Source organism: Periophthalmus magnuspinnatus, chromosome 11, assembly GCF_009829125.3.
Source record: "Periophthalmus magnuspinnatus isolate fPerMag1 chromosome 11, fPerMag1.2.pri, whole genome shotgun sequence".
Classification (NCBI taxonomy): domain Eukaryota; kingdom Metazoa; phylum Chordata; class Actinopteri; order Gobiiformes; family Gobiidae; genus Periophthalmus; species Periophthalmus magnuspinnatus.
The window spans coordinates 23,864,121-23,880,011 of NC_047136.2; the positions used below are offsets into that span (position 1 = coordinate 23,864,121).

Sequence of the window (15,891 nt, forward strand, 5' to 3'; positions counted from 1 at the left end):
TTAGCTCCTCCCTTCAGATAAATATAAGACAGTGTCCACCAAAGATCTGACTAGAACTGAAGAAGCGGCTTGGAGTTTCAAAAAGTTGTACAAACTAAAACGTCTTAACCTGAAAAAAAAGTTCTCAGTTGACATCTTTCAGAAAACTGCTGCTGAATTTAAACATCAAATACCTTAATATGCCTTACTATGTCTTTCTATCCCATGACAATTTTTTTTTTTTTTCAAATACTAGAATTTCTAGAAGCCGTTAATGTCCTTCAGTCATTTCCATGGTTTCGTTTTTACAAGTTTGGGGTCAGCAGGGAAACTCTTTTTATTCTTCTGAGCTCCAGCTTTTCTGCATCATCCCTGTGTTAGCTTTGGCCCACGTTATCAGTACAAATAACCTTCATATAGAGGAAGTCGCCACTAAAATAGATAGGTTTTTGCATGGATCTTTCAGCCCCCTGTGTGGGCCTTCAGATAGCATTAAGGAGGAGATATATCAGGCTGTACATAAGCAGTCCTAGTATGGAAGAGAAAACAAACTGCTGCCTACTTGTCCCTGGGCCTTTTTCAAACCACTGTACTATTTGTTTAAGAAAGTTAGTCCTGTTTTAGAGTGGTTTGAGACCTGGTTTAGTCATTAGTCATATACGCTCTGGAGAGGGACTGGCTTATTACAAACTATGCAAGCCCAGATTAAAATTTAAGTTTTAAAGAAGACCTATTGTGCTTGTGTCTACTGTATAGTTATAATCTATGTATCACAACAAAGAGCCTTGTATAGGCCCTTCCTTGTACATAGCTGCACATCACACTGATGAGTAGCAGATTATTTTATTTTTTTTTCATTTCTATCAACACTGCCATATCCTAAACATATCACCGATTAAGAAAATAAAATTGAAAAACAAACTAAGTACAGAGCAGTGGGCGTATGTCAATGGCGGTGAAAATGGGGATTGATCGGCAATATGGCGTCTTGAAAAAAAGCGATTAAAGATTGTCCAAACAAGCACGAATCACTCCAAATGCAACTTTAAACAAGTAAATGAGAAGGGGAAACAACTATAACATGGTTAAAAGCTCTGAAAAGTAGATTTTGCAGAATAGGTCTGATTTAAGAAAGTTAATCCTGTTGTAGAGTGGTTTGGGCCCTGGCTTAGTACTTCGTTATTAGTCATATCCGCTTATCCGGCCTAGTTTATTACAAACTGTACTTATCTGGATTAATATTTCAGCTGTAAAAATATTTTGAAATGTTGGGAATTTTATGATCACAGATGGAGCTTTCTGATTTCATATCTACTAGTGATACTCATTATTAGTGGTTCTTTATTATTTCAACGACACAATTCCAGTGAATAAGCAGCTCAACCAGTCAATGGGGTGATGACGTAATCTGGTTCAACTTGTAATTCTAATGTCGTACTTTAAAGTGACAGGTTAGACTCATATATAGAGACACAATTTTGGTCTTAAAATGTTCTTATTAACCCACAAGAGCTCCCTGCTTTACCAGTGGTGTGGACAGGAAGTGGTTTTACCTTCAACAGCCTCACTCACAGTTGGACTTTGTCTCCACATTGGCCCTTATAACCACAGGCCTCCATGAGCTGGAGCTGAACACTATGGATGATATCACACTGACTTAGTCCACTTGTTTATACAGTCTGTGGTTAGACAACTAATTTCTCTAAAAAATAGTTAACATTATTATATTTAAGAGTTTTTATAGCTATTATAACTTGTAACCTTTTTTTGTGTGTGTTTTAAATTGTGTTTATCATTTTACTTCCTGGTTGGACACGGGCCGCAGGTATGACATACACAAAGGTGATTCCAGCTCTGTTACCTAGCGACTATAATGTTAACAAAGATGTGTCTAAATTACACAGTTGATACTTTGCAGCAACATTCTCTGGGATTGTGATGCTAACTGTGGGCACTGCTCTGTCTAACACAATCTGATCATTTTTCAATTAGTCTCAGTCTCTCTTAGTAAACAGAACCATGAATGCTCGGATTCATCACAGACTCCTGAATATGTGCTGTTTAAATCCATTTTGCATTTTTTTTCTAAAGTTTGCAAACAATTTAAAAACTTTTTAACAGTGTTTGCTAATGTGTCCATTGTGTCAGCATGGTAACTGCTGAACATTCCACCTTAGATATAACACCCCCAGCACGATGTCACTGCAAAGTATCAATAGCTATGCTTAGTCTAATGCAAATAACTGACAACACGTTTATATTTAAAAAAGATAAGGTTTAAACTGCTACAAAAATGGCTTCCTTGTGTGTAAAATTATTGCATTGCATTTGGAATAGAATTTCTGTGTTGACGACAAGCACAGGTATTGTGTTTTAGGATTCAGTGCTCCTTTCTGTATTTTAGTAATTCCACTTAACTCATGTAAAACTTTAAGATATACTTTTTTACATGTGCTATCCCACCAAACCACACAGTAATTAGACAAACATGAAAACCTGCCATTGCACTTTAAACAAGTTTACAGTAAATGATAGTATCTGAACTGTATAGCTGGTTTATTTAACAAAGTTCCGACATGTTTTACACCTGTCTTATGAGACTCAACAGCCCGGTTTGGCTCTGGACGCCTTATTGAGGAAACCTTCAGTGTCTCTGTACAGCGCACGGGGGATCCATTACTCCCACTCCCAGGAGAAGAACACTCTGGGCTTTCTACATTCACAGCTCATGCCAAATGTTCACTGTCCTTGAAATATTAGTCATACTGACCAGATTCCCACCATATTGTGTAAAGTCGGAAGTTCTCCAGATGCTAGTAAAGACGCTTGGGGACATTTGTAAGAGCTAGATTTGCTTTGATTAAAACCATTACAGTCGTGGAGGCTTAAAAACATCTGTAAGAATAAATATGACAAATATATGGCAAGTTTAGCAGTGTTGGTGTCCATGGGTGTTCCATTGTCAAAGTGATAGTACTTTTATTCAAGAATGCTAAATCAATTGGGAACAGCAATAAAAGTCTAGGGGCATGACTGGGGCTACATACACTTAAAGCGGACATATTACGCAATTTTCTGATGCGTAATGTTACAATGTTTCCTCATCACAAACATACCTACAGTTGTGCTTTGTTTCATGCACGTTTAACGCACAAGTCCTGCATATTTAGACTGAGTTCTTCTCTCAAACAGAAAACACTCACCTTGTGATGTCATCATGTAGTAATACAGGAAGTGCTCCACGGTGTTTTTAACTTCATACACCTTCGCTAGAATCATTTGGATAATTTCATCTCTGGAATTGCAGATATCTGCAAAACTAAAGGTAAAATGTAGCTGTTAACTTGAAAACTACCACTTCATCATATGGTGGAACAGAGCATTTGGAACTTTGAAGATGTAGACAGACTAATAATAAAAAGTTACTCAAACATGTGTGAATGAACCAAAACTCAACTCTAGGTATGTTTTTGAAAAGGTAACAGCATTATAACATGACTTAAACCTCACAAGAGTCAATTTTGCGTCATATAAAACTTTTAAATCGTAAAAAAAAAGAAATTAAAAAAAATCCCAACACATGTTTCCACTGCTGTTTGAAAGATGCCTGTGTTATTTATAACGTGTAAATAGGCTTGTTTCCTGCCTGCGGTCCAGGCTTGCGGCCGGCTGCACTGGAGTAATCCTTGGACAAACACGGGTCACCTTTGACTGGTCAGGAATGTTATCAGGATCATATACTCTGGACCTGGACACTGAGGGGAGAGCAGCTGTTTACTGCATCATCACTCCCACCACCCACCACCCTCTGTCTGCAGCCCCGGGACGGTCCCAAGCACCAAAGGGCATCACGCGAGCACGAGGGTTTTCTGGGATAGCTAAGTGTAAAATTTCCACATCAGAAAAATATTGTACAACATCTGTAAAGACTAAAGTACAGTGTGTACATTCGAAGAAGCCAGGACAAAACCAGCACTAATTTACCTCTAAATCCAGAGTTTTCCAGTGGACGTTCCACCACCTGCTGGGAGACGTTATTGCTTTGCTTGGAATGGTCCACAATATGGCATTAGACTTATCCATCTTGCATTTATTCAGTCACAGGTGGAAAAAAAAGCCTTGAAAAACATCCACAGATCTGCCCTAATAGAGGCTCTTGCTTGTCTCTATGTAGACTTACTCTATGTGTTTAATGGAATAAGAAATAACATCGATCTCCATGGTGATGCAACCAAACCAAGTTACAAGTCAGATATACGGAGAGTCAATCCAGCTCACAGTAACAATGAATGAACCACTGGTATTTTTAGCAATAAAAACTGTAATAGGCTCCATGCACAATATCACCCTCAACCTCACTATTAGCATCACTACTTCCTGTCCAACTGTATCTGAAGTTTTTGCGTCATGCTAAAATGAATAAATATTTACAGATCAGGCAGTGGACAGAGAGCTGTGGGTGGATGTCACTGACAACGGGTTAAAACTACACAAATACAATGAGTACATCACTGGAGGACTCTTCTGTGTTTAGACCTGCACATAATTGATTTTTTAAATTGGTTTGGACTGCAGGAAACATACTGTATTGGACATGGGAGCATTTTATTATATTTTACAGCTCACGTCAATGATGATCTGTTTGTCTTATAATGTAATTGTGATGAAATGCGTGTTTTAATGTGTGTTCACCTGCCAGTAGATCAATCTGGTACAAATCATCTTTTCTTGTGTAAGATTAATGAATTTGTACATGGTCTCTGACAAATAGAATAAAGAAAGAAAGAGAGATGTTTGTGTCTCAGTGCTAACGCTAATGCAAATTTTGCAGCATTAAAACAATGCTGCAAACTTAAGTAGTCTTTATTCCTATGTTGTTGTTTTTTAATATACAGTGGTTTCTTGCTGTAACGCAGTTCACCTTTCACGGTCTCGCTGCTTGGCGGACTTTTTTAGTGCAATTTTACATGCTTTTTTACAGCGTATGAAGGTGCATTGTGTTCTGCGTCCTAATTGGCTGTTGGACTGTAGACCATTGTCCATCAGTCTCCTCTGTGCCGTGTCTCCTGTACAGTACAGAATGTGTTCAGACAAATTTACATTACATTACATTTATTTATTAAATGTTGGATTGACACTACAGCGGAGCGACGCCAGGACGAAAAGGCGCGGTCAGAGGAACTGTGAAATACACGTGAGTCATTATTAATTCATTAAACAAGAAAGAAATGTGAGAAAATGTTAATGCCTTTATAGAAAAGTGTATAAAGTGTGTGGTGAGGGGTTTTACAGCTGCAAAACATATATAAAAACAAATAAAGCTGATACTTCACGGATTTCGCCTATTGCTGGTTATTTTTAGTAACGTAACCCCCGCGATAAACAGGGAATCACTGTATATAAAACTGAGCAGTGTTAGTGTTAGCTTTGACACAGACTGAGCTAGCTAGCATATTGCTGTGCACAGAACCCACTGAGTAAATTCAAGATAGATACATACTGTAGAACATTCAAATAACACCAGAAAAGTTACGTATTGGAGCTGTAAGTTTCAATAAAAAGTGATTGGAAACAAAAACACTAGCAGCCCGCAGCTGGAGAAACAGCACTTATCTATCAGACAAATGGAATATCACAGGGTTCACTTTGCTCCACGTCTCTTTCATCAACCCAACCTGAACCAACAGCAGCCTCACCGCTCCAGCCCATACACCACCGACATGATGAAGATCGATGGAGTGGCGCAGACGCTTTACTGCCCTGTCTGGTGAAAAATGCTAACTGCGTCCTGATGTTGCCCCCCATGCGGCGTAATTACCCCACATTACCACTGCGCTTAAGCTTTCCCTCTTCAAACGCCAGGGCTAATTTTGATGCTATGCTAATCGTGTGTATTTTGAAGCCATTTAGAAACACGCCATTTTTCATTCTACAACAACACCGCTTTGACACCGCTAAATTTGTCATTATCACGTCGTCGAATTGCTCTGACAAATCGACAAATCTCGCAAAATACCTCCTATGTCAGAAAGAGAGGTATGGTGATAGTTTTTGGTGGTAGTGTTGGCAGACGTTTTCACTCAATTTGACCATGTTGGTTACTCCAGAGGTGTCATTATTCAAGCCAAATAGTCCGCTCGCGTCAAAGAGATGTTTTCTTAGTATCGCTGGTACTATCGCAGAGGTTGTGGTCTGCTGAGCAAAGATAGAGCCATGTTATTGCAGCGCTGCACCTCTCTTGACTCGTAGATCACTTTGGGGAGTTGTACAGAAAAACACGTGGCCTGGAGCTGCTGATGGAGATGGTAAAAATGGTGTGGAAACGTTTCAATAAAAGAGGGGTTAGACCAGAGGAGGTCGACGGGGAAGGCGAAGAATTCATGTTTTGCGCTGTAAAAAATGTAGAACAGCTGGACGTGTGTGTTTCGCCTGAATGTTTTCGGTTTAAATTTAATCCGTTTATGCGTTTGGTATTCACGTTCACATATAGAAACGAAACCACAGGCCATATTGCTTTGTCAGCGCCTGATCTCGTCTGATCTGTGAAGCTAAGCGGGGTTAGCGCTGGGCATCAGTGGCTTTAGTCTAAACTGTTGTTGTGTCCTTAGGCAAGACACTTAACCCGCTTTGCCTAGTATATGTGAGTGAGTGGTGGTAGTCGGAGGGGCCAGTGGGGCAGATTGTCAGCCTCGCTTCCGTCCATCTACCCCCAAGGGAGCTGTTGTTGCACAATGACGGGACTCTAACCATCTGGAAAAGCACTGTATGTTATTATTATATTACTGGACAAGCCCAATCCATATGTCAGTGAATATTGAGACAAGTCATTCAATCAGACCCATCAAATTAACTTAACTTAATTAAAAAGATCAATATCATGACAAAGTGACAGGTATGTTATCCATCATAAGCATAGCCCCCATTTATACAGCCTCATACAGCCATCAAATGAAATGTTCCAGACCAAAGATCCAGAAGGGCATCTGGCATAAAAACTATCCAAACTATGGCCCAGGGGCCTAATGCGGCCCTCAGACCAATTTTTATTGGCCCTCAGGCTTTCATTTGAACTAGCCCAATTGATCATAATCAAATTTTACGGCAAATTTGAGAAATCCTATCAATATAACCTAAATAACATCACATTGCATTGTCATACAGACCTAATAATAATATTTCAATCCTTATTTAAAGTATGTTAAATGCACCCATCTGAATTATCCACTGTATTGACCACTGGCCCTTCGTCACAAATATTTTTCAAAATATGGCCCTCGGTGAAAAGAGTTTGGGCATTTGTTTAAAGCCGTAAAAGGTTGAATTAATAACTTCTATAACTCATTACAGATGCAAACTAAGAACTAAAGTGTTTCATTCTGCTGTTGATTTATTGCAGCTCATGATTTTTTTAACACTATTGTAGATTTAGAATAGTTTTTGTGGTTTAAATGCTCTTGGGTTGTCGCGTCAGTGGCACGAATTACTTTCAATTTATCGTTTAGCGTCTATATTTTCTTCAGCGATATATCACAGTTCAAAATATGTTGCCGTGACAGGGCTATCAACTGTTGCAATCTCAGAAAAAGAAAAGAAACTCAGAGGAACTTGCTACTTTGACGTAAGAATAGCGTGGGCTGGTTTATTTGCAATTTAAAACATGTTTTTTATTCACAAATGCCTTTCATTTATTTCTTCAGAGACACATTTGGTTTTATATCAGTATCGTTAACAAATGAAAACACTTTCTGAAACCCATTATAATGTGCTTTGCGTAATGGCTATTTAAAGACCTTTTTAAAAACATGTACACAGTATAAGATCCTAAATCGTTGTTTGGATTGCTCTAATCTCATATATCGACACTTGTTTCTGTATTTTGCCTTGGCGGTGGAGCTGAGTGGGCGTTTGTTGCTTTGTTTCTTGCTTATCGCTGCGTTTTAAAAGGTGAATCTAGAGTTATACGGGATTTACACCGCAGCGTTCGGGATACACTAAAGCAGACAGCTACCATATGCCATTGTAAATTCCTACTGCTAGCTGCGATAAACCCAGTTAGATATGAAGCAAAGATAAGACGATATTACCCAGATCCTAGTTTTCACTGCACATATTTCAAGTGAATGGTTGTGCATGGATACAATTTGAATATGTTGTCAAAGGGCGGGAATAACAGGGTAACGTCGACAGGTTTAGGGTGACAAACTGCTTATAAATGAATCCCATATGTTTGAAAGTAGGATTAATGTCCAACCCTCATTGCAATACATCTCAGCCCTCAGCTCTTATCTAGACATACGTTTGCCTCATGTTACCCTGAGTTTTTAGTTCAAGATAAACTTATAATCTGGCCAATTAATAATAGATTAGGCTACACAAATCTCGTTTAAAGCTGCCAATGTCACAACCAAATATGGAAGCTTGTTTATTTGATTCAAGTATTATTTTCTGAGAGTACGCAGTGCTTGCTTTGGAAACCCAGAGTCGCAAAGCCTAAGAAAGCATCAAGTCTGCCAAGTTCTAACAGTTTGGATGGTTTTAGCGCTGGGTAGAAGTACATTGAAGCGTATTGGGTTTGTCAGAATGGTCTTTGTGGTGAGAGAGATCCTGAAGGTTAATACCCAAAATTTTATCTGTGTATGTAATCTTAAGATCACTATCAGGGAAAATTTACAACGTATTTTGCCAAATTCTTTATATTGCTTTAACAAAGTCTCCAAGGCTAAAAACAAGGCTGACTAGGTTCAAACCAGAACAATGCCTCACTATAGAGCTCTGGTACCCACGTGACTACACAAGACTGGGATGCAGTGGTGAATGAAATCAGTATTTTGTCTTTAAATGAAATTTTAGACAGTTATTTAGCTTAAAATGAATCCGATTAAACATTGTTGACCCTCATCTGTCACGGGTGTTATTTTAAAGAGTATAGATCACGTGGATTTTACCTTAACTCGGCAATATCTGAACATCTCATTTACTTTTTACCTACTTATTATCATCAAAAAAGGTCCCTGGAGATGTTTGGGAAAAATAGACTTTATTATAAAGCCCTGTACATTTGCTCATATTCACAGTTTAAATGATGTGAAATTGATGAAATAGCGGAAACATGATGTGCTCTAACTAACGTGCAGATTTTGTAGCCTAGAAGCAGCTAATTATCTCATGTCACAGTAATAAACAGACAAAAAACATTGATTTAACTTTATATAGTGGTAGAAATAGTTTAATTTGCTGTTAAAAATACTGTTTATGATCAATTGGGCCAGTTCAGCAGGAGGCCTACGGGCCAATAAAACCTGGTCTGAGGGCCGCATTTGGCCCCTGGGCCGTAGTTTGGACATCCCTGACCTAAAGCAAATGAACAGTGTCTCTTTAAACTTCTCTCTCTCTCTGCCTAATTAATAGACTATAATGCAAATGTACAGTTTTTGACTTGTTATGAGATTATGGTTGAATCATTCAAATAAAAACAAAACAAAAAAGTAATAGCACAGTAAAAATACATTCGTAGGTTAAGTAATTTGTGTCTTTATTAGCCTTTAGCCCGTTAAACTGCAGAAATCCACTTCTACCGTCAATCTGGAGCTTTGTAAATCCCATAAAAGGCTCAGGCATTGTGCAGATCCCGGTGTGCAACAATAATCCGCAATCTCTGAAACTCTCATAAAGTTTTTTCATTATGCCCAACACTGGTAGTTTCAATGGAAATTCTCAGTCGCTCCCCTGCCAGTATGGAGTTTGGAGGTGCATGCTGGGATATTGTGACGGCAACTGCAGGAACTCTATAGGACTAATCCAAACCAGTAGTGAACAATTTTCCAACCCAGGGCTAAGTCAGGTCGAAACCAGACCTAAACTTGAAGTAAACAAGGAAAAGCCATGCAGGACTATGATTCAACCAGGCCTAAACCAGGACAAAACCAGAACTAAACCAAGACTAAAGTTAGTGCTAGGTCCAAACTAGAGCTATACCAAGACCACTAGGAGTAAAAAAGGACTAAGCCAGGTCTAAACTAGGACTAAAACAGGACTAAGCTACAACTACATCATGATTTCAGTACTGCACCAGGAGGACTAAGCCAGGTCTTAACTGGGGCAAATCAGACCTAAACCCAAACTAAACTAGGACAGGATTATACGAGGACTGAGCCAAGTAACACAGGACCAAACCAAGTGCAAACTCGAAGAAAACATCAGGTCTAAGCCAAAACTAAGCCAGGTCTACTGTACCAGAGCTAAACCATTATGACTGAATTATAATGTTGAATGTTGCTTCAAAGCCAGCCACTTCTGTTTGAGAGAAATGCAAACACAAGAAGTTATTTCAGTCCAGTGGATTCTGGAGTTCAAGTCTCACAGCTTAAAAAATAAAGCGTTTTTTTTTTTTTTTTTTTCTTCTTCTCAGGCCCTCTCCCGGGACTTTCTCTGACTTCCTGCCATTAAAGAGACAGCACACTGGAGAAGTGACATACAGCTACCACCTCTGCACTGCGACCGCATTTAAAACAACTCAAGGCAAAATGTGAGCTGCACACCGGGCTTACTGCGCAACAGATTGACAACTGTATAGCTCAAAGGGTTGGCTCAAAATCTGACACAAAATTTGGACTAAACTGGGACTAAACTCTGAACTAAACCTGGAATAGTCCAATGTGGTTAATCTGGTCTTCAGTTAAATGTTTTGTCCTTCTGTTTACACTCTTCTTAACTTCAAAATGGTGATCCGATGTTACATTCAGACAGTTACTCTTGCAATTACTTTTACTTAAGTATTTTCTTAGACCACTGCTTTGTACTTCTACTCGGGCAATGTTATTTTATATCTTATTTGAGCATTATTTTTGTGCGCCACCTCTGTACTTGCCCTGGTCTGGTCCTGATGTAGTCACAGTCTAGTCTAGGTTTATTTTATTTTAGTAGATTTGGTAGTTTTTTTCAGACCCAGGTTTAATTTGTTTTCATACCTGAGAGTTTCGACTACTCACTAGCGGTCTTCTTCAGAGTGGTCACGTAATGTTGCTGTGATGCGTCTGGTCAGCTGATTTAAACAGGGACAGAGGGCAACAAACATTGTCTCTGGATTATGGAGGAAATTGAACTACGGAAACGTGCCCACGGGATTTTAAACTGGGACGAGGGGGCCTTTTTACTCTCACACACTTGGGATACCGTCCTGAAGAAGTCGGACTGCAGATGGCGCTGTCGTCCCACTTTCACCGGTAGGAAGACACGACCAAAACCTGTTTAAATCAGCTGAGCGGACACTTTGAGGAAGAGCGCTAGTGAGCAGTCCAAACTGTCAGATATGAAAACAAACTAAAGCTTGGTGTGGAAAATACAATAAAATAAACTCGGACTATAGCGTGACTAAACCAGAACCAAACCAGAGCAAGTTCAGAGGATTTGATACTCAAATAAGAGTACCATTGTATCAAAATAATATTAGTCAAGTAAAAGTATTTGTAAGAGTAACTGCCTGAATGTAATATTTGATTACCAGATTGAAGTCAATATAAATGTATAACGCCCAAAATCTGGAGTTTAAAAACGACAAAAATTAGTAAAGGAAAAGTGTGAGAAACACAACTGTTCAAATCATTTTGTACTGCAAAATAAAGCCTTGGTCAAGACACTCGCGGTGAGGGGGTCTTGCTCAAGGACATAATGACAGCATTCATCTGTGGAAGCTGGAATCACACCGCCAACCTGTGGGTGACTGGATCTGACCGCTCAACCAATGATGTTTATGTCAAAGAGTGGGATTAGAACCAGTCCAGATCAGCGGACAAACACAAACCTGATAGTGGAGAGAGTAACCGAAAGTTTTACTCAAATATCGCTGTTTCTCTGTAAACAATATCACTCATGTGGAAGTAACTAAGTACATTGTCTGGAAAGTACTCTGATAGGTACACTTGTATTAAAAAGTTGTAAATATACTTGAGTAAATGTAATTGAGCACCTTGAGTGTTTTGAAAGGCGCATATAAATTAAATGTACATTATTTTTTTACTACTACCCGCCTCTGGGCAAGTGTTAACACATAGCACCAGAGCAATGATATCTACTTTGGGAGGCTGAGAATTCTCACAGCACAAAATGTTCAGTGAGGTAAAAGTGTGGGGTTACATAACAACAATGAAGAATTATTACAAACATTTTCATATTTTTGGCTCCTGATTCAAAAGAAAAACATTTATGGGACCGAGCAATCCAAGACCTCTTTCACCAAATTGTCAGCTTCAAGTCTTGTCAAATAACCACAACGTATTAGCAGTAATATAATACAGATTTGAAATTACATTTTAACTTACAACACCTGCTTTAACGTGAGATGAAAATCAGTAATAAACCAGGACTAAACCAGCACTGAACCAGAACTAAACCAGGACTAAGCCAGGACAACACCAGGACTAAACCAGGACTAAATCAGGACAAAATCAGGACGAAACCAGGACAAAACCAGGACAAAATCAGGACTTAGCCAACACTGAACCAGGACTGAACCAGGACTAAGCCAGGACAATACCAGGACTAAACCTGCATTGCACCAGGACAAAATCAGGATGAAATCAGGACTATACCAGAAGTAAGCCAGGGCTAAACCAGGACTAAATCAACACTGAACCAGGGCTAAACCAGGACTAAACCAGAACTAAACCAGGACTAAACCAGCACTGAACCAGGACTAAGCCAGGACTAAACAATGACAAAACCAGGACTAAACCAGGGCAAAGCTGGACTAAGCCGGCACTGAACCAGGACTAAACTGGCATTGAACAATGTGTAAACCAGGACTAAGCCAGGACTAAACCAGAACTAAATCAGCATTGAACTAGGACTAAACAAGGACCAATTAATAAACCAGGACTGATCTCCTATACAAGCATTATAACCCACTAAACCAGCCCTGAACCAGGACTAAACCAAGACTAAACCAGGACTAAACCAGGGCTAAACCAGACCTATACAAGGACTAAACAAGGACTAAACAAGGACCTGGACTAAGTAAGTAAATAACCTATAATAAGTAAACCAAGTCGTCTAATCTACTATACCAGGATTATACACCACTAAACCAGCACTGAACCAGAACTAAACCAGGACCAAACCAGGATTAAATGTTGCTATAATAAATCAGTTACAAAAAAAAAAAAAAAAAAAAAAAAAAAAGTCAGGAGCAATTCTAGACTTCAAAGCTTGAAAAAGTGAGAGAGTTATGTACGGGAGAGAATCTGGCATAAAACCAAAACCTAATTAATACACACAACTTCCAAATGTATAGATCTGTCCCAGTGTCAACGCCTGAAGGAAAAACACATGAATCAAAAATGCTAATTGTGCAGCAAAACAAGTGAAAGTTTGGAGCGTCTTTCAGAACGAGCTGATGAAGTTTAGATGAGTAACAAACAAATTGAAGCAGTGAAGCCCACACACCCACGCACACACAAACATCTCAATAAATACTCATGACCACTTCAAACGCAGAGCACAGATTTCAGCTGTAAACTTATTCAACAAACCGGATAATGGCAATTACGGTTCCAGGCAAAAGTTCTCAAACATTTTTTTTAATGAGAGCTAAGAAGGATTTATCTGTTTCCAAAAAACCAAACAAAACAAAACCAAAAACAAAACTAAAATGCAGTGAAAGAATAAAAATCTAAATGAGAAGCAGCCAGAGATGAACTGAAGTGCTGTCAAGAAACTGGTCCTATCCAGCAATCGTAAAGTGTCCAGATATTGAGCCAGATTGAATGACAACCATAGAACGAACATGCACAACAGAACTGTTTTACTTTAGAGGTAAATGCCCTTTAAAGACAAAAAAAAAGTTCATTCTTAATATGTAAATTCATGTTCAGTCCATATGTTCCTTCTTTCTTGGAATCCTTCAATCTATAAGATACGATAAACCGTTATTCGCGCCATAATGGGGATATTACAACGTTGCATGAAAAGTTCAAAAACAGCGGGAGAATAGGAAGCATGGAATCAGAATCAAGATAGCAATTTTCATCCATGTCCAATTATATCATTTTGTTTACATTAAGTCAAATTAAAATAATTTTCAACAAACAAGACCCAAGTTAGATCGCATCCTCTTACCTTTTGGAGCCACTGGGTGTAGTTCGCCATAATATGCTCGAGCTGCTGGATCTTCTGACTCGGAAACTCAGGTTCTGGAGGTGCGTCCCTCTGCAGTGAGTTTGTATTGTACTGCTGACTACTACTACTACTACTACTGCTGCTACTACTACTACTGCCACTACTAGATCTTATATCCCGACATGATCCTTCAGTTTCTGGTAAAATGAACGTGTAGGTGCACTGTCCGTGTTGAATCCTGTGGAAGCGTCTACTACTGTAACTGCTTCCACTATTACTACTACTACTACTGCTACTACTACTACTACTACTACTACTACCACCTGTGCTGCTCGCTGTGCTGTCCGCCCCTCTCCGCTGGTCCCCTCCTATGCAGCCTGCAACCACCAAGACTACAGCAAGTGACAGCAAGTTGCAACTGAATTTGTACCGCAACATTTCAGCAAATAGTTGGAAGTTCCTGCACGATTTGAAGTGAGTTTAAGTTGTGTTGGCGTTTTGTTTTGGCGAAAATAGCTCAATTTTTTCTTGCAAAATCAGGGAACAGCAAAGAAAATCATTGGTTTCAACATTTCCATCCTCACAAGCAAACTCCAATGTCCAAAAGTTGCAGCCATTTGTAACCAATTCTGTTTTTGGCTCCAGCAAAGAAATAAACTTCCAGATGTCTTTAAAATCTTGAAAGTAACTCTTGAAGTTTCTGCATCAACATAGTTAGAATCCAGTTTCAAATCGCATCCTTGCAGTTGCTGTCTTTTGCTTTGGTCGTTGTCCGTCGCTCTTGCTGTGTCGTCAGACCTCCCCTGGTCTCTGCGCGTTTCTTCTTGTCCTCCTCCGCTTTGAGTTAACGACCGGAGAGAGTGAGAAAGAGAGAGGGAGAGAAAGTGAGAGAGGGAGAGATAGTGCGTCCAGAAGCAGCGGTACATTGAAAGCCTGCCCCTCACAGAGCAGAGGAATGCGTGTGTGTAAATGTGTGTGCGGAGTTAGAGTGGTTTGGGCAGAGCAGACCCCAGTGCTGCGGAGTCCAAGGATCGCCTTTCAAAACCCCATGTGTCCGACCTGCTGTTGGCCTGTCGCGAGACTCAACCAACCTGTCAGAAGAATTTATGTGGGACTTCGACGTCTGCCTGTGGTACGATGCATTGGCAGGTGCAGATGTGAGGTATTGGAAGTGTGTACTGTTACTTTGTATGAGAACAATATGCACCATTTTGTTCAGACTATACACCAGGACTAAACCAGGACTAAACCAGCACTATACTAGCACTAAACCCTGACTGAGTCAAAACTATAGACCAGCACTAAACCAGGACTTAAGCAGAACTAAACCAGGACTAAACTCGGACTAATCCAGGACTATAGACTGGCACTAAACCAGTACTAAACCAGGACTAAACTCTGACTGAGCCAAAAATATAGACCAGGACTAAACCAAGACTAAATCAGGACTAGACCTGACTGATTCAGTGCTATAGACCAGCAATAAACAAGGACTAAACCAGGACTAAACCAGGACTAAACACTGACTGAGCCAAGACTATAGACCAGCACGAAACCAGGACTAAACCAAGACTAAAACCAGGACTAGACTTGACTGATTCAGGGCTATAAACCAGCAATAAACAAGAACTAAATAAGGATTAAACCAGGACTTAACCAGAACTAAACTAGGACTAAACTCTGACTAATCCAGGACTATAGACCGGCACTAAACCAGGATTAAACCAGGACTAAACCAAGGTGGATCCAGGACTATAGACCGGCACTAAACCAGGACTTAACCAGAACTAAACTAGGACT

The 15,891-nt window shown here is 39.6% G+C and overlaps 1 protein-coding gene across 1 annotated transcript in view; it reads right to left on the reverse strand.

Annotated features, from left to right (window-relative positions):
* The window catches only part of angpt1 (angiopoietin 1), a 102,508-nt gene extending 87,565 nt beyond the window's left edge, over positions 1-14,943 (reverse strand). Inside the window, exon 1 of the mRNA XM_033975802.2 lies at positions 14,092-14,943. Coding sequence (XP_033831693.1) covers positions 14,092-14,529 — 438 coding nt within the window. The 5' untranslated portion in view covers positions 14,530-14,943. The remainder of the gene's footprint in view (positions 1-14,091) is intronic.
* Between the last annotated feature and the right edge of the window lie 948 nt (positions 14,944-15,891).